Consider the following 24707-nt stretch of genomic DNA (forward strand, 5'->3'; position numbering starts at 1 on the left):
CAGAAATATGACCAACCGACAGCGAGTGTAGGAAGTTAAATTTGTGCATTTATGTAAAATCCTTATTTAATTTCTTTGTAACATAAACAAATGCATTTTAAGATATTAACAGAAATGTTTACTATACTTTGAAAATTGACTAGAAATTAGCAGATAGCACTGTGGATATACCATTAGGTATTCTGAATCCTCATTTATTAAATAGTGCTCCCTATGACTGGAATATAATAATATAACTTTATTTTATTTTGTCGTTCAGGTTTATAAAGCTGGAAAAAAGCCAGCTGTGGATCGACTTTGCCTCGGGATTCCCCGCAGTGAGGTGAGAAACTTACAAAATGATTTACATCGCTTGAGCTTTCCCTCACTTTTGAAGTTTGTGTCTTTAAGTGTCTATCTTTTATTTAAAAATGAAAATAAATAGCTGAGATAAAAATCTATTTTCTAAGAGTGGCCTGGCAAAAACAGCAGCATAAGACAGAACAAATACAAAACTAGAGGCAGACGATTCAGAACCAGGAGACATCATGTAATTAAACATTAGGGCAGATGCAGAAGCTGAGTGATCTGTCCTTTAAAACTGACCTGGATTGAAACAAAGAAAGAAATTATAACTTTAAATTATTCTGTAGATTATTTCAGCTGGCAGAAAATTTAAAAGCCTTTTAACCCGGTTCAGTTCTGACCTTAGGAGCCATCAGAATGATGTCCTGAGAGCGCAGCCGATAACAGCTAAAGGTTCAAGACCAGGGGTGTCCAAAGTGTGGCCCGGGGGCCATTTGTGGCCCTTGGAGTGTCCGGGCCAAACTATTTATTTATAAATCTGGGTAAAACTTTGACCAACATAATTTTCTTACAAAACAAAAACAATGAAGTACAGCACAAAGTTTTTGTCTTTTTATAGCCAAGCTTTCAAAAACCACATCTGACTTTGCTGCACCCAAATCAGCTTTTATTTAATTTATTAAACTTGGCAGAATGTAACGAGTGTTTTTATAGAAAGTGACTCAAAGCAACCAAATAAGTTTGTACAATCAAACCCAAAAAAATCTAAAAATTTGTTGGCTTGATTTTAATACGGCAAATGTGCAACATCATTAAAATTTTTGGATCTACAGTGAATGACAGCAAACAACGAAATCAGACAACTTTAATAGCTTGATTTTGGTTTAATCTTTTTTTTTTTTTTCTGACCTGTCGATTTTGGCAACCTAACAAAAAGTTTGGACACCCCTGTTCTAGACGACAGTAAATCTGTTGGAAGATGCCCACAAATGCATTTATAGGTAAAAACCGGACCGGTAAGAGAGTCTGCAATCAAAGGCAGACAGACAATTAATAAGTTGTTAAATCCTACTTATTGTAGATGCATTTGAAAAGCTCGTTATTGGGTTAAAGCTGCATAGCAGCGTGAATATGAAATGTGAGCAGGTTGTTTAATAATATTCCTGAACCATAAAATTGTTGTCACTGATTCCAGCTGATTTACTGGACTTATCTGCGATAAATGTTGTGTTTTCTGAGGCTCTTTTAACTCAAATCATGTGTTCTTCACGTTTCTAATTGTTTTATTTCTCAGTGTTTTGGCCTGCTTGGTGTGAACGGAGCAGGGAAGACGTCCACGTTTCGCATGCTGACCGGAGATACACCGATCACACACGGAGAGGCTTTCCTCAACCAGCACAGGTGCAGAACCTCTCCCCGTCTGGGAAGCCTTCACCATCAAAGGAACATTTATTTGTTAAGTCGCTGTTTTTCCGTTTCTCAGTGTGCAGATGGAGATGGAGCGCGTCCACCAGCTGATGGGTTACTGTCCACAGTTTGATGCCATCAGTGACCTGCTGACAGGTCGGGAGCATCTGGAGCTCTACGCTCGGCTCAGGGGGGTGCCAGAGGATTCTGTTAGCAAAGTAACCAAACCAGAAAAAAAAAAAAAACATGTTTTTTCCTTCATCTTTCTAGCTTTTCAAAGTTTCAATCAAATGATTCAGTTTACCTTAAAGTTCAGGTTGAAAAGTTTGTAGTTTTCTGTTCCTGAAGTTTCCTCTCTGGCCTGTAGGTGTCGCAGTGGGGGGTGAAGAAGCTGGGGTTGACCCAGTACGCAGAGCAGGAGGCTGGAGGATACAGTGGAGGCAACAAGAGGAAACTTTCCACGGCGATCTCCCTGATCGGAGCGCCTCCCGTTATATTCCTGGTACAGAATCAAAGCATACGCAGGAGAGGCTCTGCTTTAATTTAATTAATTTATTTTTTTATTACATTTCTCTCTCTACTGATAGGATGAGCCCACAACTGGGATGGACCCAAAGGCCAAAAGATTTTTGTGGAACTGCATCCTGAGTGTCACGAAAGAAGGCAGAGCTGTTGTCCTCACTTCTCACAGGTACAACACCCAAAATGGAGTCAGACTGTTGGAGAATAAGTTCATTTTTCCTCTATATTCATAGAAATAAATGTTTATAGTCTTTGTGGTCTTATTTTTATTATAATTTTTTCCGGGGTGAGTTTAGAAGTTACAGTAAAGAGCAGAGCATGAAGGCCTCCTGTTGTTGCACACATACCAGGAATCATAATGAAAGCAGTTTGTCACCATATTGATCTCAGTTATGGCAGATTTTGCCGACTTACATTTAAATACTTAGTGATTTCTATTTATATATTATGTTCAATACTTAAATTGACAATTTTTACTTGCATTAATTAGCATCTGCTTGGCAACACAAACACATATAATCTCTTTTTATATATCTATGAATAAAGTATGGTAATAAAACACTTGCTAATGTGTTTATTGACCTCAAAAACACTTTTTTTCCCCTTTTTTTGTTGTATTTTTTTTTACAAATAAATGTGTATTTATAATGATATGAATGTCAAAGGTCGTTTCTTTGCCTGTCATTAGCATGGAGGAGTGCGAGGCTCTTTGCACCAGGATGGCCATCATGGTGAACGGCAGATTTCAGTGTCTGGGATCCGTGCAGCACCTGAAGAACCGGTAGCCACACACAACACAACAATTTTTTTCTCCAATATTTTTGTCCTTTCAGTCTTTGTAGTGAAAGGTTGTATTTATATAAGCAAAAAAGAAAAATAATGCAAATTGCACAAAAATTACATTAGGAGATGAAGAAGAAAGAGTAAACTGTGAGCATTGGTTCAGGTTTTATGTTGCAAAATGCTGATTTGGAAAAGTTCCCTCTGTTTGAATTTTGAAATACCAGAATTTGCACAAAACTTTATATTTTTATCTGTTTGATTACTTTTTAAAATATTAATACTTGTGAAACCTTTTTACCAAATACCTTTTTCACTCTTGAGTAATGTCTTACTTTTACTTTGGTTAAATTTTGAAGCAGTGCTACTTTTACGTGAATACAGTTTTACTCTACTGTGCAGAGTAAAGTTAAATCTCTGTTTTGATTTAATTTGGAACAAACTGGAACCAATCAAAACCTTCACAGCCCTGCTTTGAAAAATTATATTTGATAAGCAGCAATATTTAAATTAAAAACTGCTGATTAGAAAAAATAAGATTTTGTTTTTGGCTAAATGTTTCATAAACTTATTGGATAAAAAAGTTCTGTCACAAGTCAGAATTTTGTTGATCAGAATATTATTCAGGTTTGTGGGTGAATGAGTGACTTTGTTTTGGTGATTTTTGGGTTTAAAATGATCAATGATTTTCAGAATTTTGTTTCAAATATCCACTGACTTAATTACGCAGAACTCTGTCCCCATTAAAGCTAAATCTTTTAAATCGGACTGGTGAATTTCAACAGATTTAGTGACTGGATGTATCTGTGATTTTAAGGAATGCAGCAGCAAACCTTCTCACATATCTTTGTTTTGTGTTAAAGAAAGATACAATACATGGAGGAAAACATTTAAACTTGATCTTCTTCCATCCTGTGTCCAGATTCGGAGACGGATACACCATCATTCTCCGTCTGGCGGACACCAAAGCGGACGCCGAGTCCTGTCCCATCGACGCCTACATGAGGACGTCGTTTCCCGTCATCGAGCTGAAGGAGAGACACCAGAGCATCCTGCAGTACCAGCTGCCATCACATGCCTGCTGCCTGGCCCGCGTCTTTGACGTTCTGGCCAACAACTACGAGGAGCTCGGCATCGTGGACTTCTCCGTCTCGCAGACCACCCTGGATCAGGTGAGGATGAGGATGCAGCAGAAATGAAGGCCTTCGTTACTCTGAAAACAGAAATTTTGTCACTAAAGGTTGGAGAGCGCTGCTGTAGCGAATGATGATCAACATGCAGTCCATAAATCAACCAATATCAACGAATGTTTGGTAAAATTAACTTAATCTGAAGCAGGAATCCAACATTTCCATGGAGTTTTGAACAACTGCATTCTTAGACGAAGAGGGAAGATTTTAACTTTTAGATTAATTAAACAAAACGTTGAGCAAGATTACATCTAGTTTTCGTGACTACTGGCTATTGAGTCTCTTTGGAGAAGAAAATGTTGAACTTTAAAGGTTGGGGCAAGCTGCACTGTTTAGAATGCCTAATGGTGCGTTTACACCAAACGCATTGCGCGCGTTAAATATGCGTTCGATGCTTCAAATTCGACATGTGTACACTTTGAAGTCACATGCGTGACATTTTGTTCTAGACCTGCGTCAGAATCGCTCTAGGCAGCCGCTGGGAGGCTTATGTGTCCCTCAAACTCTTCCATCGTCTCCTGCATCTTTTGTATAAATAAGTTTACTTAATGTTTATTTAACGTAACACAACATTTTTGCTGGACGGATTTGGATGGTTCAAATGCGGAAAAATATTTTCAAATAGTAAAAATCATAACTTATTCAGCATTCCAACTTCCTCGCTGATACGGCAATTCCTGTTGCTATTCCTGTTTCTGGAGGCACAACTTGAGATGGATGATGGGACGAGAGAAAACAGCGACAATTAGTTTATCCTCCATAGAGATCACGTTGGAAAATGCATCACTACGCCACAGAGCGGAGTCTGTCTGGTTGATGCTCCGCATCAAACGGCAAAAGTTCAGATTTTCCAACTCCAGCATTGGACGTTCGAAATGATTCAAATCGTGCCTGACGCTCAAAACACGCCGTGACGCGGCCTTGACCCTCCCTTGACACGCCTCCACATAGACTTTGAATATAAACCAGACAAGCCTGATGCTCAAAACGCATTTGTTGTGTACTCATCATTAGGCTACGTTCACACAGCAGGCAAATGCGTCTCAAATCTGCTGTTTTTGCTCATGTCCAACCCAACGACCCAATTCTGATATTTTCACGCAATAAAAAAGGCCCGTTGCTGACGATTTGAGAAACTCTCATATGAGGAGCTAATTCAGATACTGTATATTCCTGATTGCTTTCAAAGCATTTCCACTCTGAACGGTCATGTTGCATTTTATCTCACTTTATGTCATTGATGTGAGACATTTGTCATAATTCAAATGAAGCCACATGGTAAATCGGGACGTAAATAAAAGCTGAAAAATCTAATCATGAACTTGTGAAAGAAGTCTGTCAGTGAAGGCATCACATCACAATCTGACTGCACATCCAAACAAACTTCTCTACAGAATCTGTAGTCAATACTCCACAAAACACTGGTGCTATTAGTTGTGCTTTCTTTTGTTTTTAGCTTCCATCGTCTTGTTAGGATCTTGTCACGATGCTGTCGGCTCCCGTTGCTGATGCATAAATTGCAGCATCAGTTATTACTTCCTTAAACAATGGACTGTTTAAGTGTGATATCAACTTTCTTCTTCTGCGAATGCAGGTTGCTTTTTGGACGTAAATTGTTCACATAGAAGTCTTATTGTGGTCGCATTTAACTAGTTGCATGAATAACCAAGAGGAAAAAAACAAAATCAGATTTCAGAATTGAGCATCACGACCTGCTGTATGAACGTAACCTTAGACTCATTCATTTGTTTCCCTGCTTCATTTTTGCAGGTGTTTGTCAACTTCGCGAAGGAGCAGACTGATGATGATTGCCTCACTGACGTGATGATCGGTAACGGCGCGGCGCAGTTAAACCTTCCCGCCAGAATAAATCCCCCCACCGTCAAACCCCAACAACCCCCAACGCCACCTCAGCTGAGGAAATCCCCTCAGCTTCCTGCCAAATCACCCGACAGCAACCCGAAGGAAACCAAGCCGAAAAAGGCCAAAGCCAGAAAGGTCAGTTCAAACGGAGAGATGAGCGGCGGCATGCCCATGAGCAGATCACCTCAGGGAGAGGAAGTCGGTCCAGAGGCGGGCAGCAGCAAACCTCACAGGTCGAAACACAGAGAGGAGAGCTCCAGCAAAGATCCGGCTGCGCTCTTCATAGTCGGCAGCAACTCACAGGAAAGCTCGCTGTGATGAGGCGCAAGACAAAGTGGACCAAAGACAGACAGAATAATAATTACTTCCTGTTTATTCACCTGAATGCTGCAGAGTTCACACATGACACAAACTCTCCGGAGTCAGAAGTGAACGATCCTTCCTTTAACGGCTGCGGTGCCTTGTTCACCTTGTTACGTATTTGTAGCTTTATACGCGTTTTAAAAAAGACATGAAAGTAACTGTTTGGTCTGTTCTGCTTGTCCTGAAGGAATACTGCGAAAAAACAGAGTTTATTTCTCAAGTTTCCGTCAGTTCGTCTTTTATTTATGTAATTTTTTTCCAGAAAGCACTTTATGCAAGATGCTGCAAAGAATCAAACAGTAGCAGATTAAATGTGACTTATTATGGGTATTTTATAGATGTGAGTGACATGGATCTTACCTCTTTAATGTTTTATAATTACATTTTTGTCATCTATATCTTTTTTTTAAATGTATTTATTTATTTATATAGTCATAAGGTTTGCAGTTACTGTCAAGTAGAGGTTATTTACATTTTCTTTTTATTATTTAAGTTATTTTTCCATCTTTCTCTATGCTACACATTTATGAGTGATTTAGTCTAAAAAGGCTCCAGTTATGCAAACGTTTCTTTTATGATTTAAATAAATGATAATATGCCAAAGTGTCCAAATCCAATGAAAGATAAAATCTTGATCAGTAAAATACTTTTGAAGGAGAGCAGCTCAGTTCCCTGCAGAATGGCTGAAGCACTGTGATGCACTGTTGCATTTTAAAAATACTGTTACTGTAATATTTGAGACAAAATAAGCTGTCAGAGCTGATTTCTTCTGCTCTTTGTGCAGTTTTCCCTCCTGTTTTATCTTTTACTGCTGCATGTTAAATCAAATAAAGCTGAATGTGTAATTTCACAGTGAAGGCTGGCACCACTGAATGTAAACTTCTACTTGAAGGAAATATTTATCTGCTGTAAGATGCAAATCATATCCTGATATCATGATGTGGAAAAAGACTAAAGTCTGTTCCGAATGTTTTCTGCTGGAAGAAAATAAAAGTATTTGATTTGTTGACAACTTTCCTGTATTTCTTTGCTTTATCTAAGAACAAATTAAATTGTTTTCTGGTGTTTTTCAAGACATCTTACAGATCACGAATGTTGATTTTTGGCATATATCTGATATAATTTGAGTACTTTCACATATTGTAAATTTTACAATATTTCAGAACCCTGTTTCATTCCGCTGAATCATTTCGTCCTCTTTAGTTTAAATGAGGACAGGAAGATAAACAGAAAGTTAGCAGCCTTTCTTGTGATTGTTTTACATAGTAACATGGCAGAAATATTAATTTCCTCTATTTCAGTTTTTTCCTTTTAAATCTGTACGGTGGGATAAACAGCGCCCCCTTCTGCTCGAACACCGTTTTGCCTTTGCTCTGTCAGCCTCACTGGCTAGCTGCTAGCTGCTAGCACCCGCTCTCACTGCTTTAATTTTTTAATTTTCTATATTCTGTCCCTTTTCTTTGTAAATATACTACGACCCTGGTCATCTTCTTTCGATATACTTGAATAAAATGGTCGTTTTGACAAATGACGAAGAACAGGATTACATGTAAGTACTAACTTCCTTCTTACATTAGCTAGTTTGCATTAGCCGAAACTTGTGCTTGTTAAATTATAATAAAATATGTTTCAAGTGTTGTTATCGTCTTTAAACGCATTTGAACTGACCGAATATCAAGTAAATACCTAAAGCTTTCTGTAGCCGGTGTTTTTAGTGCAGATTTAAAGGTTTTAAAACGATTTATTTAACTGTCCTTGTTAGCCTTTTGCAGCTAACATTCTAGCTAACTTGTTTACGTCCGTTTGTCGTAGAAAACCATCATAATTAACATTATTACATCTAAATCTAACAAGTGCATGATCTATGTGCATTTACGAATTGTTCAAGCAAATTTCACATCGCGGAAGATAATAAAAACGTGCAAAAGGAGTAAAATGCTGTTGTAACTATTATTAAAAAGCTGGTTTATACGTCTTTTAATGTTAAGTGAATGATTCAGATGAACCTCATTTTACAAGGTAGAGATTACACAACAAGTATAATGATACTAATAACATGCAGGGCTGGGGCTAAAAATGGCATCTTGCAGAAAGAAAGCTCAGCAGAGGCGTGGGAGGATTCCCACTCAAACCCACTGACCTACATTTGATTCTGCTGCTGGAAGCAGAGGATTTAAATTTCACTGCCCTGATCCACTTTAGCCTGCTGGGGTCTGCAAACGGCGGCTCCCGAGACCTTCCAATGTAGTTCTCCATTAGCTCACTAATATTTTTAAATATAGTTTTAATAATATTAAAAAGCATGTTTTGCATTTGCTAAATCATGCCATTTTCTTCTCATTAGGTTAGAAAATATGTGCCTTTAGGAAAACATATCCACCTTTTCTTAAACGTCTTACGCTTTTATTTTAAAATCTAGATAATATAGAAATAAAATGTGGGGTCTTGAAACATTGCAACACATTCCTTACAATAGATATTAATCAAAACGAGAAGTTGTCTTTTTTTAAAATTACATTTGACCTTCACTGAGGGTAAAAATGGTTCTTTGGACTACTAGGATAGATTACTGCAAAGCATTAGAAAGCATTAAATCAAAAATATTAATAATACTACTTGCTATATTATTTTTACAGCCACTGGAGTGAACTAAATGTTGTTCCTTTCCACGTATCTTTCCATGTTAAGATATTCTCCTGGCAGATTTCTTTTGTTTTTTTTCTTTGCAGATGTTAAATGGGGACTTGTCTATTATTAAACAAAAAGTAGATTTATTATTGCAAACTAAGTGCGTGCGTTATTGCTAAGTCTTGAGGAACTTCCTGGTTTGTGAGCGTCTGAAATCCTTAAATGGTTTTGTTTTCTTTTTCAGTGACTTTGTTTCTAATGTGTTATCAAATTTTTTCAAATTATGTATTGCGATTATGTGTTGGTTTTTGACTTCATTTGATTTAAAAAAAAAATTCTCTTCATGTCATTTCTTAATTCTACATGTCTGACAGTAATTAACCGTGAGATGATTAATAGAGAGATTGAAGCCAGAAAACATTATTTAGCTAATTCAGTTGAATGGAAATACATTTGAATCGCACTTTATCTATTAGGATCACATTGCTACATAAATGCAATTTATAACTTAAAAAAAATGCATTTATCGCTTCTTTTTAAACATACATACATGAATGACAATGTAATTGTGTTTAGCTGTTTTGAATTCTCCAGTTTTTTATTGGCTTTAACTGTGCTATTGTTTTTGTTATTGTTTATTTATTTTTTGTGTGGAAATGCGACCGTCAAATGTTTGTGCAGCTTAAAGAAACTCAGAGATGTTACCTTTTGTTTCTGGTTTTCAGCCTGATAGAGGAGCGCAAATGCGTCTCGCTGCCCTGCTCGCCTGCTAAGCGAGTTTCTCCAGCCAAAAGGAAGCAGTATTACATCAATCAAGCCGTCCGCAACTCTGAACTCACTCCACGCGCCAAAGGCAAAAAGAGCCAACGCCGACAGGAGAACAGTAAGGCTCACTGAATCCGGTCATTCCTTTAGGTTAGATAAACATTGAAAAATACACTTTTAGAGTTGGTACTACATAGATGTAGAGGTGCAGAAAATACATGTATATATTTTGAATCATTAATATTTTTTTATTTAAGAAAAAGCCAGGCGGCTAAGCTAACTGAATACTGATCATTTAAGTTGCACATTTACGTTTTGGCTTGTAAAATCGATAATCTACTTTCTTGGCTGCAGCTCGTTATCTTGCCAATCTCCTGGAGAAGGACGAATGCTCCAAAGACGACCTGGAGGTTTGCAGCAACCCGGCCCTCCCGTCCATCTTTACTGAGGCCTGTACCAATGGAAACTACATAGAGGTACAGCAAACAACGCCTAATATTGGGAGATTTATTTTGGAGACTTTATATCTAATTGTCTGATTTAAGTGTCTTACAATTGAGAAGAAGCTCTTTTGAAATGTTTCATTTTGCACATATTTGTTGTCAGATTGGTTCAGAGCTGAGTAGTAACTAGTTACATTTACTTGAGTAACTTTTACTACGCCGTACTTTTATTTGAGTAATTTTATTTTGAAGTATTTCTTCTCTTTGAGTAAAATTTCTGGATTCTCCATCCACCTCAGCTTACCTGAGTGAAGTTGCACCATTCACTTTCTTCAAATCAGACAAAAATGGTGTCAAATGTTTGTGCGGCTAAAATTTTCGTTTGTTCCGCTATCATTTTAAAGATATTAGGAAAAGTTTCCAGAGGTCATGAAAGGTCAACCAGCCTCTCTACCTTCTTCAAATCAGACAAAATGGGTGTTAATCAACTTAACTATGTTTGTGCAGCAAAAATATTTTGTTTGTGCTGCTTTGGCTTTGATATTAATGAAATTTTAAAGGTGATTTTGTAAAAGTGGGGGGGGCTGGTTGAACTTTTGACCTTTATACTTTCATTAATATCTTCAATGTCAAAGCAGCAAAAACGTAGTCGAGTTGATTAACACCAATTTTGTCTGATTTGAAGAAGGTACGGGGGGCTGGTTTACCTTTCATGACCTCTGGAAACATTTGTTAAAATGTTTAAAATGATAGCGGCACAAACGAACATTTTTGCTGCACAAACCAGCACCACCAGGTCTTCATCGTGGGGTAAACTGAATCTGCTGTTCATGTGATTTCCTTAAAAAGATTCCCTTCTTATTTACCATCGTAGTTTTAAATCGTTTTGTGTTTCGGTAGCCGTGGAATGACTTCATGAATTGCTCCGGTGAGGAACAGGAGCGGCTGCTTTCTCTCCTGGAGCAGGAGGGAACCAATAGGAAAAACGCCAATCAACTTCTCAAAGACCACAGGAATGGTGAGTCTTTCCGTTTGGTTTTATTTACTTTGGAGCGTTTTGTTTTCGTGCGTGCGGCTGTTCGGCTGACTGACTCTCCTCTCTGCAGTATTTCCTGCCTTTTCTGCTCAGGAGTGCTTCCACAGAATCGATCGGCGGCTTCGAACGACTCTGAAACGGAAGCAAATACCCATGGTGGGCGTCGCCTCGTTGTCGCATTTCCTGCGCTCAGAAGTTTATCGTCAACAGTTTCTTTAGTTAAAATTTGAATTGCTTCTACATTAGGATACATTTTATTTGTTCCTGTTTTGTTGCAATTGTTTTATTTTCTTTCTCTTTGTTTAATCTGTCACTTTTCACATTATTCTGTTAGACGGATGGTGAAACATGAGTTTAGAGTAGGGATGCACATAAAAGTTGCAGTAGCTCTCTAGGTCTGGACTTGAGTGTCCTCAATTTAATGTTAATTTTAATTTTAGGGTTTTACATCTTTTTGTTTGTTTTTGTTCACTTTATGACTTGGACAGCCTTATTAAGCAGAACACACAATTTAATCCCTTTTTTTTGGAGTACTTGAAGTCCTTGAAAGTGCTTGAATTTCAGTTAGATGTTTTCAAGTTTTGACAAGTGCTTGATTTCTCTATAAAGTCCTTGAAAGTGCTTGATTTTCAAGCACTTCCTGATATTTTTGTAATAAAGCATAAAAATCCCACATTTGTAAAACACCATTTACAGTTGAAACCAGAGATTTTTATACACCTAATAAAAACACAAACATGTTTTTTTTCCCTCACTGTTTGAAGTTAAATAAGACTAAACTTTTCTTGTTTTAGGTCAGGTAGAATTACTAAAGTTATTTATATTTAATAAATGACAGAACATTTTTATGTTGTTTTTGAATATTTGTTATTCCTATTTGCTCAATGATGTATTAATGTAAACATTGGCCTAAGCAACACTATTGCAACTTGTGGGATTTAACCGTTGCATGTTTGAGGGTCTCCGCCACTTTAAGAACGAGATTTTCTGATATTTCAGTGTTGGAAGGAGAAAGGTATGATGTCGGAAAACGACAGTAAATAAAATCAAATCTTTTGCTTCTTTTTCTCCAGGGAAAGCTGGAAGTGATCGAGGAAGACCTTCTCAGCTTCTTCAGCGCTGAACCTCACTCAGTTTACACAACCATCCTCAGTAGCAGGTAGAAATCCTCTTTCTGTTGTCACAATATCTGCAGGTCTTCTGGATTCGGATGCTTAGTGTGAAGACTGGAAAGGTAAGTCTTTAATGGTTAGTATAGTATAATTTCTAATTAGGTAAAATAATTATTTTATTAGGAGGCACTACTGTTCAGTGCAGGCACTTCCTGATTCTAAAAAAAATATTAAAATTCAGCAAAAGCAGGCAACTTGTTAATTTGAGAAAGGACTGAGCTTCATTCAGCTGTTGAAAAACTGCAGTTATCTGCTCTCATTTGTGAGTTTTCTTTTACTTTAAATAAATTTCGACAGGTCTTAGTGTAAAGCTGCCACTGATCTTATGATCTACTCCGACTTAAATTTCCAAATATATGCTGGCATCATGCAGGAACTTCAACACAGCTTTGCCAATCAATAGCGAATTAGATCCATCAGGAAAAAAAACAACTTAAAAGAAAATATTTGTCATTTTAAAGTATCAGAACCCGACAACGGCAGCTTATTTGCCACTTTTGGGACATTAAATAATTCAGCTAAAATGTGTACCTTAACTTTATTTGTGTACTTCGTTTATATTAGATGGAAAAATTGGTTAAAAAAAACAAATGTCAGTAATTAACGAGACTAAGTTGAATATATTTCTGCAGAGTAAAGAAAAGGGAATTTTTCTACATATGTTAAAAAATGTCCATATTTTTTGTCATCCTAATGAAGCACAATGCTCTCAGAAAGGTTAAAATACTTGAGATTATAAAATAGGTGATGAAAAACTTTACTAGTTGGTTTGAATTTGTTGTAAATTATAATGTTTTTGTGTGTGTGGGCCAGTTTTGAGAGGCTGCTTCTTCATGCCATCTGCCAGTACATGGACCTCGTCTCTGCAAGTGAGTGGACACTATATTATGCACAATTTTTATTTTTATTTGCAACAAACAAACAAATCTAAAACTGTTTTTCTAAGCTTTTCTCTTTGATTAGAAGTTTGATATTTTCGGTCACGTTTGGATAATGAAACTGTTTTGCGCCAACAGGCATCGACTACAACGGCTCACGTCAGACTGAAGTGATGAACAAACAAGACGAGTTTCTTCCTCCTGGACTTTTACTGTCTGCCTACCTGGAGAAGATGAGCTGAGACCTCCTCTTCCTCTATAATGTAAATGTAAATAGGACGTGGGGTGAATTTTCCATCAATTCTATCCACAAAGAAACTTCAACAAACATTTAACTAAACCTTCAACTTGCTTATCCTTCCAAAACTTTAGATCACTTCAGTGCATCCAGTTTCTCACTAGTTGCTGGTTTGGAGCAAAAACACTCAAAACATTTTTTTAAATGTTGTCAGTCTCGAATAACGATGTTTTTGCAACGACTAATGATTACAAAATGTTTGTAATCTCTGTTTTGATTAATGCCGCCACTTGAGGACGTTTCTAAAGTAGGATTTAGTCAAACGCTGAAACTGAAAAACGCTTTTTGTCGCGCATGTCTGACTGGAAACGTGGAATCATAAAACGATAACAGTGAGCTCCTGTTCTTCTCCAAGTGCAGATTTATAAAGTTTTATTCTTTTACATTAGAGAAGAATAAATATGGACAAAGTCATACTTTTACTCTAAGCTATAAAGCTTAATTAATTGCAGTAACAAAAGTTATTTTTGTTCTCATTGGCCTGTATTACTTTGACAAATGTTTTGATTATAAAAAATATAGTAAAACTTTTTCCAATTTCAATGTGACGTTTATCCTGTTCAACAAAAAAATAATGTAGTTGCATAAATTTGTGCACAACCTTAACCTAGTACTTTGATAAATAATGTATTGACTTAGTTTATGGTTGTTTATTAATACTAATCTAACAGCCTCCCTCTTTTTGGCTTTGATTTGACTCTTGACTTAAAATTTTATCAAAGTGATACTATTGTGATAACAAAATAAATTTCTTTAGGAAATTAGCCACATAAATGTCCTGAAGCAGATTTGATCATGTTTAATTATATTTAGTGACGCTTTCATCAATAAACAATGGAACAAACAATGAAGAAAATAGTAAATGAAACAGCAAATCTGATAATACAGCCAGTTTTTAAAAACTGTTTTAATTTATTGGGATAAATATAAATCAAAATTCCTATGATTAAATATTTTTCATGATAAGCGATGCGATAAATTCTGTGATCTGGTTCCGACTCGCAGACACTTTAAGGTTTGTTCATCGTTTCTTCCACATCAATAAAAGCAACAGTTTCATGTAAAAAAAAAAAAAAGGATCAGATCATAACACTGCCACCACCGCGTCAGCCTCACTGATCATTTGCCAATGATCAGTATATCCTTCTATCGATGTTTGATAAATATCCAGTTTTGGTAATGTTACTTCAAACCGTAGTGTGTGTGTGTATAGTTTCTCTAAAGAATGCAAATGATCTTAGGAAACTGAATTTCACTCAGGTTCCTCAGATTTACGTTGTTTTTTTTTTGTGCATTTATGTTAAAATTTGATCCAAAGGTGTGTAAAATATTTGTCTTAAGTGATTTGCATACTTATACCACATTTTTCCCTCTAATAGATTAGTTTTATTGTACAGGTTAGATGTCAAATTAAAGGTAGAAAATTTTTTGAAATGATTCAGCAGCATTAGTTGTTCTCCAAATACGAATATACAAAATATAAACCTGCTTCCTGGCCATCAATAGAAATATTTTAGTTATTCATGTTGATGTTGCTAAGCATTTCTCATAGACTATAAAATACATACAGAATACATTAGAATCAATACAAGCTCACTTAACGAGTTTAGTTCAATCTATAAAGAGGAAGTCAAGCCTTTAAAGTGGAAACCTCTACGCCATCATGTATGAATATTTAATGAACTGAACTTGTAAAGTGTGTCCGTCTGAATAGAGAAACAAAAATGATAAAAGCTGAAGAACTAATGGAAAGTTTACTCTGAGGTCTGCAGCTGGCTTTAAGCATGAACGGTGCTATCTTTGCTCTCAGATCAAATGCTTTTCCGCCTGAAACTCTTCTGGATTTCTGTCAGCGAGTTTCACAGCATGAGTTTTAGGGATCCTCCTGTAAGCACAGACATATCGCTTATCAAAGTGACATCGTCCTCGTTGTTTAGGGGACATTTATCCATCCGTGTCGATTTCTGGGCGCGGACGCCTTGTTCACACTGGAAATGTTCTCATTAACTATATCTTCAGAGTTTATCGATTCGGCTGCAGACACTGCCACCTGAAACGCAGTCCGGACTTTGAGCTCAGATCTGTCGAGGTTTCCGATTACACAGCAGATCCAGTTTGGACGGCTGGAGCAGCTGCTGTTCTGGTGCTGGTTTCCAGTGTAGACAGAGCATCTGGGTCGCCTCAGTTAGTCTAAAAGATAAGGAACTTTATTCTATGTTAAAACCTATAATAGGAGCCTCCATGTCTGCATGCATTTCTGGATTTTTTCCCCCCTCCAGCCTCTTTGTTTACACTCAGATAACAGGTTTAGCAGCTGCTTTACTTTAACTGATACTATCAATTAATGTAGTTCCCAGTTTGTACAGCAGAGGCATCATTTTGCACTTTTGTGATCCACATCAGAGGATTTTTTTAATGATTTAAAAAAACACTTTCATCAACAACCACTCTTAAAACCAGAAGATAAGCACTTCTGCCTTATGAACCTGCAGTTTCTATCATTTGTCTGTACATGCATTTCTATATTTTTACTTGACCAGATCTTGGAAACGTGTACCCAGTTTCTGCTTCTTTTTTACGCTGTTGACAGCAGCAGAAACAAAACTTGAAATGTTGGTGCATTTTGTCAACAACCAAAGCGTGTGTGTCTGTTGCATGGATACATCCAACTTCTCAGGCTTTGAATCCATCTCTCTGAATGTCTCGTTTCACATGTCGTCTGCTCTCTTCACATGAACCTGGTTCGTGTTCTCTGCAGCTCTTTGGAGGGCTGACATCTTTTTAACTACATGTAATCACGCTGTAAATATTTAACTGTCTTGTGCCAAAATATGGTTTTTAAAAGCTTAAGCATCTGAAAGCTGAATACGTGATTCTGGAGGATTTTTGTGTATATCTGATGTGCATATTTATAATGATCTCTGCCGCTATTAAAGGGGATTTAAAGTGCATGTTTGTGTATTTTATTCCTTGAATTTTTCTCTTTTTCTTCAGGCAGCTGAAGTTGACTCGATTGTGAGTCAGAATCCTGATTTTAATATTTAATAAGTTACTGAAACAATTGGTAGATACAGGTTCAGGTTACAGTTGTACACATCTTCTATTTCAATGCTGTGGAAGAAATACATGGAGTTTATTTTATAAACTTAACTTTTAAATCACAACAGAACTGACAAAAGTAATTATTTTTATACGTGCAATACATCCACATCTATATCTAAGTTTCATTCATAGTTAAAAGGTTTTTCTTTTTTTTAGTTTTATGGCATAAATATGGAAAAAAGTTTTGCATTTGCATCAGATTTAGCTTAAGAGTTTCTGTCTGTATTTCCTGATTAGGAGAGTTAAAGGGAAATGTGAAAAAATTAACATTTTGCACATTTATTAATACTTTTATAAACTCCTAAGAAAAACCCTACGCAGCTGTTTTTTGGAAAAAAATTCATGTTTCTTGGTGTCTGGAGAGTGAGCCATTTGAAAAACCTCCCAAGAAGTCACAAGGCACAGGTATCTAGTAACCTAAATGTTGCTCCAGCACATTTGATCAGTTGGTTTTACCGCTGTGTGCGCTGCACAATGGCTGCTGGAAGAGACAACTGTTTGGTTGCTGACTTACCGTTCGGAAAAAACTTGCTGCATTATTGTTGGTTGTGCAGGAGGCTCCACTTCTGCTATTCAAACATGTATGGTTGCGGATCTGTTTGCAGCCATTTTTGCATGCGAGCGTATATGTTGAATAAGCAGCAGCTTATTTAGATTTAAAATGACATAAACCCTAAAACAGCTCATAGGCAGAACTGACCAGACTAAAATATCATCTAATAATTATTTTCTACTGTACACTAACCTGTTCAAGAAATCACAATAGGTCCCCATCAATAATAGTCTATTTTTTTTTAAATTACAGCCAACAGTGCCCAGTTTGGCATAATTTAAAATTACACCAGTCAAAAGCAATATGATCAACAACTCATAGCTCAATACAGAATGGACCAAAACTCATCAAACCGGCAATTTTAAAAATGGCGACCTCCATGGGTGAGAAATGTAACATTTTAGAAGTAATTATGAGTTTTGCCATATCACAAAAGGAAAATTATTAATTATTAGTTAATAGGAAAATTACAACATATTTAGGCCAACATGTTCAACTAATCCTGGATCTCTTTAAAGAAAGGAATAAAAGAGTCCCATAGTGACCATTAGGGGGCGCAGAGGCACCTGTTTTACTGTTGAAGCCCGTGAGGAAGTTGTTGACCCTTCGACAGGAACAGACTTTGAGGAACAGTGGAGAAGAAGATTCTCTTCTGCCATTTGTATTTGTTTTTGTGTAATTAAAAAAGTGCTGCTGCTGTCAGAAATGTTTATATTTAATTCAGGAGAATTGTGTTTCTCCTGAATCAAAAGAGAGCAAACAGAAAAAACTCCTTTATGATTGTCATCAGTTTATGTTGCTGTGCTTTAAAGCTCAGGGAGCTTCTGTTATAGTGTTAAATGTCTAGATGTGAAAGTTTAATTTATTTACTCATTCAATGAATGATCTTCAAAAATATATTTTATTTGAATAATTCAATTAAGCTCATTGGTTCAATCTTATTTTTAGAAACGAGACAATATTAATAAACAATTACATGTAAATACATGAGATTATATAACAAATATAATACTAAATAAGATATAAGCAACCATAAAATCCAAACATATTTGCATATGTTTAGATTTTTATTTTAATATGATAAATTTTATGTTTTTTTGCTTTCCAAAAGCCTTTTAAGAAGTTATCTAAATGAAATGAGAACGGTCCTTTTTGATGCTTGGAATGTAGAAAAAAGTAGCATTTCCAGTGGTGCTAAACTAAAAACTAACAAGAAATATCACTGAAAATGTGAAAATTATTTTAAAAAAGAATGTCATCATATTAAAAAGTTTGACCATGCACTGTCCAGTGAATAAGTTACAACCTATTAACCTCAAAATTAGCTTTATTCGCTGAGGTTTGTGCTTTGGTTCCAGTTTGCTCTCATAAAGACACCAAAATGAAGTTTCTGATTAAAGCTGAGTGCTTATATCACATTTTTGGCCGACATTTCTCAAACAAATATATGTTTCTTCCCTGCAGACTTTCTGTTTTTCCCAACTCAGCTCTTTCACTTTTAGGCTCAGTTTCTCTTCTGCAAACTGAGTTCAGATTGAGGGTCGACCGGTGGTGTAATCTTGAAATTTAGCACAATGTGCATTTCTTTTACGCTAAAAAGACATTTGGCGAGGCAGGCGAAGTGTCTTTCCCACGTCCACCACTGAGACAGACGAGTTCTGCCTCCTGAGCCACCCACATAAATCACATCACACAATTCCCTGTAAATGGAAATGTGAACTTTTTTCACATTTTGTGATGCTACAACCACAAATTACAAAATATGATAAAGAAAATTAAAAGAAATCTGTAGTGATGTTCCATTTTACATAATTATGAGTTGTAGTGAAAGTGACACATTGTTTTCATCATATTGAAACCTAGTTTCCTGTCGACTCACTGATAAAGGCCAATTGGGTAAAACAAAAAAAGAGCCAAGATTCTGTATATTGTTGACAATTTACTTCTAAGTTAGTTTTGTCTTGTTATTTCAAATGTACTAATGTAATCCTCTTATGTTCGTCTCAGGTCCAGTAGGTCGACTTCACGACACACATTCAGCTTCACTACATTTATTCTAAGAAAAGAGGAAGTTAAGTTGGTGGTTTATTATAAGTCCAGAAGCTTCTGCCCCACAGTTACCGACGGCAACAGAAAAAGGAGGAGATGCAGCTGTCAGTTACTGGTTGCTACGGTAACCACCAATTGTCAAGATGTCTGGAGAAACACACAACAAATTCAAAGAATAAATACATTTTTGACCAACTTCACATTTATAACATTGTTAAACTAAAACCCTGTTACTCTAATACAGGAACGTTACAAATTAGACCAAAAAAATGTGGGTTGTTTTAGGGTTCTTTAAGATTTTTATTGTTGTCTTTAAACATTGTTTTGTCAACGTTGTTTAAATGTGCTACATAGATAAATTTGACATTTACATCGACTTGACAAGTAGGATATTCATCAATATTTGATGAAAATAAAAGGATTGAAGCATTCAGAGACAGAAGACCTAACATTCATCAATTGAAATTGAAATTTTCTTTATTGTTTGTAGTGAGTCATTTATATATTAAACTCACTGAAAATTTTTACTGGCAGGTGGGCAGGTTAATCTCACCATCATTGCACTGCACACGCAGCGGGACTGCGCCATTGAGTGTTTTCCCCGATTTACAGACAAATGTAATGTGATCTGCATGTGGTAAATATATCTTATTCTCACCATATGCAAACTGAATGTTATGCTCGTTCATTAATTGCTCAGTCATGGTGCAGGGCTCTGAAAAAAAAATTGAGTAGAAAAATAGAATTGTTAATAAAACAAATGAAATAAATAGCACTTGCCAAAATAATACATGTGCTTTAAAATGTTTAGGTATGGTAATTTTATTTATATAGCACATTTTCAGCAACAATGCAGTTCAAGGTATAAAACTACATATTGACAGACGGAGAAAAGAAGACAATTAGAAGAGTTTATTGACATACAGAAATTAAAATCTTTGGCGCTCGGTCCTTATCAGCTGGGACTTGGTCGGTGATTGGACGGGACGTGGCTTGGTCCAGCTTGATAGGACATCGACGGTAGGCGGGACACTCCAAATAGAGGGTGCCGGTGGGGATAGAAAGAGTCTTCCAGTTTGAATTGGTGCCTAGGCTTCATTACATCATTACTGACCATCTCACCATCATTACACTGAAGATGCAACGGCACAGTGCCAACACGTCTTTTACCCCTTACACAAAGAAATGTGAAGTGATCCTTCACTTCACAGGATCTACTGTATTTATCCGCAGATTCAATTATTGTTCATTAAATAAAAATAGCAATAGCTGTTGACGTGTGGGAGAGCATTAAGCAAAGTCTTAAAAGACAAAGAACAGGTCTTACCAACTGAGACTCCTTCAAAAGCCGTTCAATCGCTAGTAGTGACATGTCAATAACCTCAAATCATATAAATCATACTTTTACTCGCAGGTAGGCAGGGTCATCTGACCATCAATACACTGAACACGCATCGGCACAGGACCAACATGTCTTTTACCCCACACACAAAGAAATGTGAGATGATCCATATGTGGTGCATACATCTTAGTCACATCACCAATTTTAAAGGTAATACCATGTGCACGCAATGATTCCCCGTATACAGTGCAGGGTTCTGAAAAACAAAAAATAGTAAAATAGAATTAATTTTGTTCTATAAACTAAAAAAATAAATACGTGCAACTATGAATATATTCACTTTTGAATATGTATAGACATTTTGAGGTTGTATAATGATATTCTCATTGGATACTAGTCAATCAAAAATGATTATGCTTTAAGTTTAGTAATTATTCTTTAATTTTTACTGTACTCAAGTAGAGTTTCTTCTCATTCCTATGAAACACTTTTTATCATAATTTTGAAAATAAGATATTGTACATTTTCTAGATACTTTAAATGCAGTGGTGGGCCGTCAAGGCCTGCAAGGCCTTCTCTGCTGGCCTAAAAATATCTGAATCACAGACTGATGTTAATTATATTTTGTCCATGAATACGTATTAAATAAATCCAAATGGTCTGTCCGCTTCCTTTCATTGCTAGCCCCCTGGTTGCGCTGCTTCCAGACGTGTATTTTCATATTTAAGCATTTAACCAATCACATTTCAGCCACTATTTGTTGCCAGGGTCAAAGAAATCTGCCTGGAGGCCCTGTAGCATAAAATAAATGTCGATCAAACTGTTGCTTCAACCAATCAGATTTTGAGTTGGCGACACCAAGGCCCTCTAGCAGACGTACGGAAACGTCAGCGTATTCACACGCTCTGATTGGCTAGTCACAGAGTGCACTAGCCAGAGCTAGCAAACTGCATCTGTAGCGAGCTGCGCAAGCAAAGATGTTGTTGTGTTGATTTAATAGCTGGTTTGTCAACCCACAATGGGTGAAGGAGGAGAAGAAATGGATTTGGTTGGAGATTTACTGTCAAAGCCATTTTCAAGACGGACTTTTCAAGAAAAGCTGGACATTGTTAAGCTAGGTCGGGCAACTCCGGAGCTAGCAAGCCTGTCACAACCGGGAAAAGGATTTGTCCACCACTTTCAGTCTACTAACTAAAACTTATGCCAGAAATAGGACAGTTCAGGCTCGACTTTCAGCAATAGCTTCGACGGCGATAGAAAAGGACTTCTTCATGGAACTGAAACACACGGATAATCTGCCCAACAGAGTAATTGAAATCTTCTTGAGGAAAGAAAGGAGGATGGATTTTGTGTACAAATAATCAGGATTTTTGGTGAGTAAAATGTTGCTATATACCTAAATAATATTGCAATTTTATCAAGTTATTTTTGATGCTTTTTTATGTGTGTCGCAGCTATAGACGTTTTATAGCCATAAAATAGTTATTGAGGGTTGGATTGATTCAGACGGAGCACTACTGAAGGCCTAGGTGTGAAATGCACGGCCCGCCACTGTTTAAATGTACAGATTACTCAAGAATGTTAACCTTTTATTTTTATTGTTTTAAACAATGTCAAAAGGATCTTGTAAAAAGTTAGTTATTTGCCTTGATATTATGCAATTGCACATTTTATTATTGTTGATCGCAACTGGAAGAATCATAAGCAGCAGAGGTTTTTAAGTAAAGAAATAGAAGAAATATCACAGAATGCAAAATGAAATGTTCAAATTTAACTTACTCAGGCATCTCATGTTTCCTTTCCATACACCTTTGTCGCAGGTTTTGAATGGGTCACCATCCATAATGTACTTATTCTGACAGATATATTCAACTCTGTCACCAATTTGATAATCTGCATCTGATCTGATGAATAATTTGGTATCTCCATTTTCAAGAGTTGGTGGTGCTGAACAATGTGCAGCAGCTGAAAGAATGTGAACAATGAGAAAAAAGTAGTTTGAGATTGTGCTTTATTAAAATTATATCATTTAGGAACTATATTATTTGTTGTTTGCATCCTAACGGAAAGAGATTGATTGCTGCCAATGGCATTTAGTATAAAACTCTTTTATACATTTCTCTTATCTCCATCTACAAATACTACTAAGTTTTCTTTCAAACAAATTATATTGTTCATATATAAATGCTTCTTTACCTGCGGATAGATAGACTTGGTCCTGACCCAGAACTTTGTTTGGAAATTTCTTTTGGCCTCGTTTCTTTTTTTGCTCCATGTAGGGAATTACTGGTCAAAAAGCAAAAATCTGTACTGTCACTACCAGTATGCTGTGAAAAACCTGAAATTGTAGCTTCCCTTTGCCAAACATGCTAATGTCCAACCGTTGAGCACATAAGTGGACTTATGACCAGAAATAAATACCATGTGACCTAGCCTCCTGTCTGGTGTTGTCTAGTGTTTTTAAGCATGATGACCAGAGTGTCACTTAGTCAAATAAGTTATTTTAATTGTATTAGAGTGTAAATGCTGACACTTTAAATCAGCTTGGGTGTTAAATATTTTTAAAGAAGTGAAGTTTTTAGGTAATAAAAATTGTTCAGGAAGTAATTTACTTGTGCACTCAGGCGGTGGAGTGCTCCACTTTCCGTTTCCCAAACAGCTACTTGTTGAACTCCCTTGCATGACGTGGTCTTGTTGACGACAGTCAAATGACAATGTATCTCCTTTACTTATAGCATTGCCTTGTACAGATGAAGTGATGCGAACAGTACTGGGTATGTCTGGTATTCTGCATTTCTCTGCCAAAGAACAGAAGTTTACAACATCAATGAAGTATGTTATAAGTCAGTGAAACTAAACACTAATTTTAACAGTATTTTTTTTAAACCAGTAATTATAAAGTTGTTAATTGAAATTCATCATTTACATTACATATCACTTTTATGAAAATGACAAGAATGAGTGAGATTGTCAAATATGGGTCAAAAGTGTTGTTGATCAAAGATTTTAACCATCACAAATGTAAATGTTGCTTTACAACAATGCATGCAAATGGAATTATTTTGTTGTGGCATTGTGGATTAATTTGAAACATAATATGAAGTCAATAAAAGTTTAAAAACTATTTTTAAAATTAATTGATGTTAAAAGCATTCTATAAGTGGATTGGTTCTGTGTTTGCAAGCTGCACCAAATAGGAAGTGAACACACCAGAGCAGGTTGGAAACGGGGCATCCCACTTCCCCGTGTCTAAGCACTGAACTTCATCAGAACCCTCCATATCATACTCATCTTCACAAAAAAAACTTAATTTATCTCCAGGATTCACTAGATTATTTCGGGATGCACTTCCAAAACGTCTCAGTCCGTCACCCAATGGGTAAACTTCACAAGGAATGCCTGAGAAAACCAGAGCAGATCAGATGAAACACAAGTTTTAACTAAAAACTCTGTTTAAATTTTATTAAACCTTTTAGTTCATAAGCAATAAAAAGTGCATCTGTCAAACTACCTGTCATTTTCTTGAAGCATCTGTGCTTCAAGTTTATCTAATTTTTGTGAAGCGATGTAAAAATAAAAAACTAAATTCAATTTTTCCTATTTTTAGCACCATTTCCTCTTACCTGGACATATTTCCATTACGTGAACGCTAACAAATCCTTTTGTACCAAAGTACTTAACTGTACTGGTGTTATTTATTTATTTTTTGGAAAATAAGTATCTCACAATTTAGGGGAATTTACATAAATACTCAGGGAGAATTTATATTGCAGTGTTTCCATTGGCTCTGGTTCTGATCTTAGATTAGGCTGGCTGATTTAAAAAGATCTGACTTTATGAAACTTGATGTAAAACAATGAACTAGAACAGAATAGAATATACTTTATTGATCCCCAAGGGGATGGGACCAAACAAGTTAAATAAAAACTCTTTTAATAAGGGCAAAATATATGTTTTAAAATACTTCGGTGCAAGATAAAAGAATAAGAAGAATAATATCATTTACTTTATTATCGGTTGTTATTTAAATT

At 36.2% G+C, this 24707-nt stretch overlaps 3 protein-coding genes across 8 annotated transcripts in view; 2 read left to right on the forward strand and 1 right to left on the reverse strand.

The window, feature by feature from the left end:
- LOC102226743 (ATP-binding cassette sub-family A member 1-like) overlaps positions 1-7422 on the forward strand; it is a 41586-nt gene extending 34164 nt beyond the window's left edge. For all 4 annotated transcript variants that reach the window (XM_023339159.1, XM_014469441.2, XM_023339161.1 and 1 more), the window contains 8 exons: positions 260-322; positions 1580-1686; positions 1769-1910; positions 2060-2194; positions 2280-2383; positions 2903-2995; positions 3917-4166; positions 5955-7422. In XM_023339159.1, coding sequence (XP_023194927.1) covers positions 260-322; positions 1580-1686; positions 1769-1910; positions 2060-2194; positions 2280-2383; positions 2903-2995; positions 3917-4166; positions 5955-6365 — 1305 coding nt within the window. In that variant the 3' untranslated portion in view covers positions 6366-7422. The remainder of the gene's footprint in view (positions 1-259; positions 323-1579; positions 1687-1768; positions 1911-2059; positions 2195-2279; positions 2384-2902; positions 2996-3916; positions 4167-5954) is intronic.
- On the reverse strand, positions 6409-24330 carry LOC111609662 (coagulation factor XIII B chain-like). Of its 3 annotated transcripts, XM_023339164.1 has the most exons (7): positions 24300-24330; positions 23887-24075; positions 23289-23474; positions 22873-22962; positions 22456-22641; positions 20922-20932; positions 6409-6516 (listed from the first exon to the last, which is right to left on the reverse strand). In XM_023339164.1, exons 1-7 carry the CDS (start codon positions 24313-24315, stop codon positions 6424-6426), a joined length of 771 nt encoding a protein of 256 aa, XP_023194932.1. In that variant the 5' UTR covers positions 24316-24330; the 3' UTR covers positions 6409-6423. The 3 variants fall into 3 exon arrangements, with proteins under 3 accessions (XP_023194932.1, XP_023194930.1, XP_023194931.1); XM_023339162.1 differs by lacking the exon at positions 6409-6516 and having other exon boundaries at positions 20309-20932; XM_023339163.1 differs by lacking the exons at positions 6409-6516; positions 22873-22962 and having other exon boundaries at positions 20724-20932.
- r3hdm4 (R3H domain containing 4) lies at positions 7768-16581 on the forward strand. Its single transcript, XM_005800854.2, has 8 exons — positions 7768-7959; positions 9764-9921; positions 10158-10279; positions 11147-11264; positions 11353-11438; positions 12356-12441; positions 13268-13323; positions 13471-16581. Exons 1-8 carry the CDS (start codon positions 7922-7924, stop codon positions 13572-13574), a joined length of 768 nt encoding a protein of 255 aa, XP_005800911.1. The 5' UTR covers positions 7768-7921; the 3' UTR covers positions 13575-16581.
- Positions 24331-24707: the final 377 nt, after the last annotated feature.

The sequence above is a fragment of the Xiphophorus maculatus genome, chromosome 9 (assembly GCF_002775205.1).
Source record: "Xiphophorus maculatus strain JP 163 A chromosome 9, X_maculatus-5.0-male, whole genome shotgun sequence".
NCBI classification, from domain to species: Eukaryota; Metazoa; Chordata; class Actinopteri; order Cyprinodontiformes; family Poeciliidae; genus Xiphophorus; species Xiphophorus maculatus.

Excerpts from the sequence above, each read along its gene's own strand:
- r3hdm4 (XM_005800854.2), top strand. The coding sequence starts at position 7,922 with ATGGTCGTTTTGACAAATGACGAAGAACAGGATTACAT. Across the intron at positions 7,960-9,763 it reads GACGAAGAACAGGATTACAT|CCTGATAGAGGAGCGCAAAT; the intron begins GTAAGTACTAAC and ends TCTGGTTTTCAG. Across the intron at positions 12,442-13,267 it reads ACAACCATCCTCAGTAGCAG|TTTTGAGAGGCTGCTTCTTC; the intron begins GTAGAAATCCTC and ends TGTGTGGGCCAG.
- LOC111609662 (XM_023339162.1), bottom strand. Across the intron at positions 23,475-23,886 it reads CCCGTTTCCAACCTGCTCTG|AGAAATGCAGAATACCAGAC; the intron begins GTGTGTTCACTT and ends GTTCTTTGGCAG. Across the intron at positions 22,963-23,288 it reads TCCACCGCCTGAGTGCACAA|TAATTCCCTACATGGAGCAA; the intron begins GTAAATTACTTC and ends CTTTTTGACCAG.